Source organism: Lactuca virosa, chromosome 2 (genome assembly GCF_052849685.1).
Source record: "Lactuca virosa cultivar CGN04683 chromosome 2, Lactuca_virosa_CGN04683_v6, whole genome shotgun sequence".
Taxonomy (NCBI): Eukaryota; Viridiplantae; Streptophyta; class Magnoliopsida; order Asterales; family Asteraceae; genus Lactuca; species Lactuca virosa.
Genome location: NC_136427.1, coordinates 232,442,429 through 232,447,181, shown reverse-complemented (window position 1 = coordinate 232,447,181; position 4,753 = coordinate 232,442,429). Strand labels below are relative to the sequence as shown.

The 4,753-nt window shown below is 34.3% G+C and overlaps 1 protein-coding gene across 4 annotated transcripts; it reads left to right on the top strand.

Moving 5' to 3' along the window:
* The first annotated feature begins 211 nt into the window (after positions 1-211).
* On the top strand, positions 212-4,401 carry LOC145160434 (uncharacterized). Of its 4 annotated transcripts, none has more exons than XM_079079622.1 (16): positions 212-465; positions 842-878; positions 1,218-1,357; positions 1,439-1,510; positions 1,662-1,734; positions 1,816-1,853; positions 1,953-2,066; positions 2,173-2,292; positions 2,376-2,525; positions 2,601-2,678; positions 2,765-2,917; positions 3,002-3,103; positions 3,227-3,295; positions 3,394-3,456; positions 3,543-3,655; positions 3,774-4,401. In XM_079079622.1, exons 2-16 carry the CDS (start codon positions 842-844, stop codon positions 4,222-4,224), a joined length of 1,773 nt encoding a protein of 590 aa, XP_078935748.1. In that variant the 5' UTR covers positions 212-465; the 3' UTR covers positions 4,225-4,401. The 4 variants fall into 4 exon arrangements, with proteins under 4 accessions (XP_078935748.1, XP_078935747.1, XP_078935746.1 ...); XM_079079621.1 differs by having other exon boundaries at positions 3,771-4,401; XM_079079620.1 differs by having other exon boundaries at positions 212-486; positions 3,768-4,401.
* Positions 4,402-4,753: the final 352 nt, after the last annotated feature.

The following is a 4,753-nucleotide window of genomic DNA, read 5'->3' as shown; positions in this document are numbered from 1 at the left end:
TCAATAGGGATCAGACACGTAATAAAATGAAACCTTGAGTCTGTTATGAGTGCAAAAAAAAAGTTAAGGACTAAACACATAATTTTACCTAAACCACAGGGACCATTTAAGTAATCTACTCAAAGGATAACACATTAATTACTCAAAAGATAACACATAAAACAATGTGATTGCCATACTCTTTAGGCCAAATTTTAGTAATCGGGGAGAGGGACCCAAAAAGATAAAAACACGGAGTAAATACTAAATAGGGAGAGAAGGTACGGAAACAAGAACCCTAACCATAACCATAGATAGTTGGATACATCATCATACAACCCTTTTTCCTAAATCTCAAGACTTCACTCCTCGTATCAGGATTCTTTCCTTTCCCTTCCCGTAAAACAAGTCAAGTTTCTGCGGCGGAATCACCAGGGTTAGGCCTCAACGGACATCTTTCTCCGAAGATTGGGGGAGCATTTTCAGGTAATCAATCGGAGAAACACGGTAATGTTTTTCTTTTGGCATCCTTGTTACACCAGGGAACATGATCAGTTTTGATTATCAAAATGTTCCTGGATAAATTTATAGACGTGTAGTGTAAACTTCGATTTCCCATACTTGATTGCACGAAATTCAATTATGAACATGATGCACTTTCAGATTTAGGCACAAATAAATTCTCACAAGTTCCAAAAAAGTGGCGCAATACGAGTATCAAATTGGAGTTCAGTTTCCAACTGACCAACTCAAGTCAGTTGGAAAGAAGTTTGTCTTGATTTTCTTGGATAGGTTTTACGTGATTTTGCAATATGCAAACTTGGAAAGAAGCTTACTAGATTGGATGTGTTATTGATTGCAGATGAGCTACTCACTGGATCAGAATTCCACAGATTATCGTAAGTTCCACTTTGTCTAATCCTCCATTAGCTAAGTTTATTGCCCTAAATTCTAACTATAAGGTAGAATTCGAAACCACAAGTTCAGTGTTCTTCTAGGACACAAGGCTTGGAATCTCAAATATAGTGCACGGATCATCATCATCATCATCATTATTATTATACTTGCACTATTTAAGCAAATTACATTTGTAAGAAGATGAAAATGTAGCTTTTTTGGAATAGAGGAACATTATTAGTTCTTGAGATAGGGAATTCATCTCTAATTTATATATAATCAAAGACTTTATTTGCATCCCGTTCAATCATGTGTTGGGGTCTTTCTTTTTGGTTTTTCAGAGCATGGAAGCAGAGGTGTGGAGGTATTTGTTGGGGGTTTGGCTCGTTCTCTGAATGAAGACAAGGTTCGAAAGGTATTTGCTGCTTGTGGAGAAATTACAGACATGCGCTTGATAAAGGATCAAAATGGCATCCTAAAGGTCTTCCATTATTTCTCATTACTCATTATCTGTTTCTCTCTTTTAAAACTCGCACATCTCTTTATATGCACAAATATATAGGGATTCGGCTTTGTACGCTTTGCAACAAAAGAAGCTGCTGACAAAGCTCTGAAAGAGTTATCTGGATCTATGGTACAGAAAATATTCTTCTTATTTTCATATATTTCATGCAATCCCATAGGGTATAGATAATATATACTTCCTCAAGTTTGTACTCTTTGATTAGGTAAACTGAAAAAATTTAGAATTTTATAAATTCACTATTTTGGCCTTTATTTTCCAGCTAGAAGGTAAAAAGATTGGTGTTCTTCCATCAGCTGCACAGGATACATTATTTTTAGGAAACCTTAACAAAGGTTAGTTATAACTTTTAATAACCTCTTCATTACAATCTCAGTCTTTCAGTTCCCTTTATTTTAGTTATTTTCTTCATTTAGGGTGGAGTGCTGATGATTTTAATAAAGTTGTGCGCCAGGTAAACTTTTATATATATATATATATATATATATATATATATATATATTTGTTTTTATTTATATATTAACTATATATAACTGTTCTTTATGGTATATAGGTTTTTCCAGATGTTGTTTCCATTGATCTTGCAATGCCCCAAAGTGGTAGTGAGACAACAAGCAAAAAATTTAAAAATCGTGGTTTTGCTTTTGTGAAGTTCTCATCTCATGCTGTAAGTCATTTTTTTTAACAAAAATATCAACCATTTTATTTTACTCACTTTATTATATTGTTTTAATATTTCTACTCTTTTAAAAAAAAAAAAAAAAAATTCTCAGACTGCAGCACGTGCGTTTAGGGCTGGATCACAGCCAGATTTTGTTCTTGGTGGTACTTTACATCCATCTGTTCAATGGGTTGAAGAGGATCCTGAAGTAGATCCGGATGAACTTGCTAAGGTGTTCATTGATCACACTAATTTAAAATTCATGATTATTCTGAATTATCTGTTGTTAAATGATTTTTTTTTTTTTATTTCCAGATAAAAATAGCATTCGTTAGAAAACTACCCTCAACTATCGACGAAGACTACTTAAAGAAACTCTTCATGCCTTTTGGGAAGGTAGAGAAAGTGGTGGTGTCCAGCAAGGGAGATTCTTCAGTTGGATTTGTTCATTTTTCTCAAAGATCAGTAAGTCGCTTAATTTTTTCATTTTTAGTATGTATATTAAATATTTTGATTTCTAAATTTTGTTTCCACATGTAGCACCTTGATAATGCCATAGAGGGACTAAATGAAAAAATAGTTCCAGGCCCAAAAGGTGGGCCATCAGTTAAACTTCAGGTACCATAAAATTACTCTTACCTTTTTTATTATTTTTATCCAGAACATATCTGAAATTTTTTTAATTATCAACACCTGTGTACTAGGTTGAAGTTGCAAGACCTATGGACAAAAAAAGAAAAAGGGTTCATGAAGATTTTCATAACACTCAGCCCCTTGATAATTTGAATAAACCCAGGCCACAAAATCACGACCCATACTTGAATTCATTTGATGGTCATGAAGGGACTCTTCAAAAGGTTTTTTTAATTTTGATGTCTTTTATTTTTATAATATTCAGCTTTTATATTTTATGTAATTTCTATATCTTTCCTATCATTTAGGAAGCTGTTGATCCCCATGAAGCTGCTGTTCTTTTGTTACCAGTAGCTGTCAGAGAGCGGTTACTTCGAATTTTACGCCTCGGTATTGCCACTCGATTCGATGTACGTTCCATATTTATTTATTATATATATATATATATATATATATATATATATATATATATATATATATATATATATATGTTCAAAAAGTTGACCTTTTTCTCTTGATTTGTCCTTAAACAGATCGAAGTTGAATCCCTATCTAATCTAGCAGAATTACCTGAATCCATGGCCATATCAGTTCTTGATCAGGTTAAGTATATCTTTAATTCTGTATCTACACAAAAAAAAAAAAAAAAGGTTCACTTTCAGTCGTTCATAAATTGATCATGTTACACGTTTCTCTACAGTTCATGTTATCAGGAGCAGAAAAACATGACAAAGGAGGCTATCTTGCAGCCCTAATTTCTAGGGTATGCTATTAGTTTTTCCTGTTTAAACTATTATTAGTTTATGACCAGATAAACATAATTTTTTTATTTTATAATTATATAAACAGTACCAGGTGGACAAATTTGGAGCCAATCAACAACCTTCAAGTTTATCAAGATTAAGAGAACCAGTAAGGGCCCACCTTCCATCTGTTGACTCTCTTCCCTATGCTGACCCAAGGTTCGTTTTATTATAATTATAAATATATATATAAATAAAATTATCAGATGAATAATAATATTTATAAAGTACATTGCTATTATGGGTTAAAAAAGTTGAGTGTACAATGCAGCAGCAGGGGTGACAGTTATACATCCCGTTATTCTACATTATATTCAGATTATCGTCTACCGAGTCGACCGGGTATGGTAAAAACAGAAGACAGAAGTCCTATACAGTTACATGAATTGCCTGGTTCTTCTTCTTATGGTAAATATTTAGTAAACTCACATATTCCAACAGCTTATGGAAACATGGAGGAAATGAGCCCGGTCCAATCCCACCAAATCCCGGGCCCATCTTTTGCAAAATCTTCACAAGATCCATACAACAGAATACTGGGCCCTACCCCGACTTTATCTTTTTCAAAAACTGGGCCGAGCCCGGATCCTCAAATTAATGATAGGCCAGGAAGTAGGCCACAAATGAGATTTGACCCGTTTACGGGTCAACCGTATAAGTTTGACCCGTTTACGGGTGAGCCGATTGTTCCGGAAAGTTTGGCCCGTCGTTATGACAGCCCGTATTGATGGGGAGATGTCATTTGATGGGTTGTTTATGGTCTGTTAGATTTTACAGCAGAATTAAGCAATGCAATGTACATTAATGGATCTTGTTCATCATTCTTGCGACTTGTCTTGTTAATGTTATCAAAGGGATCGGTCATAAAAATGGGGGGAATGCATGAATATTGGTTTATTACCTAATGTCTATGAGTAAGATTAGCTGTAACATTGTAATTTGAATGTTTTTGTTTAATGATAAATCATAATTCTTTGCGGAAAAGATAATGTTACGGATATGAGTCATATGACTTAGGAGAATGAATAAGTACCTATATTATGTATTGATGATTGATGTTGGTTTTTATGCCTTTAACTGGGTCTTAACCAGTCATGGGCCAGCGCCGATATCCATTACTGGGCCTAGTGTAACCTGTCTTCTAACCGGGCCTTAATCAGGCACAGTTTAGCGGTTTCTCCACTTAAGACAAATTGTTCGAAATGGTCCGGTTCTTTTTTGAAACGGTCTGTTTCTGTTCGATCTTTTTTCAAACCG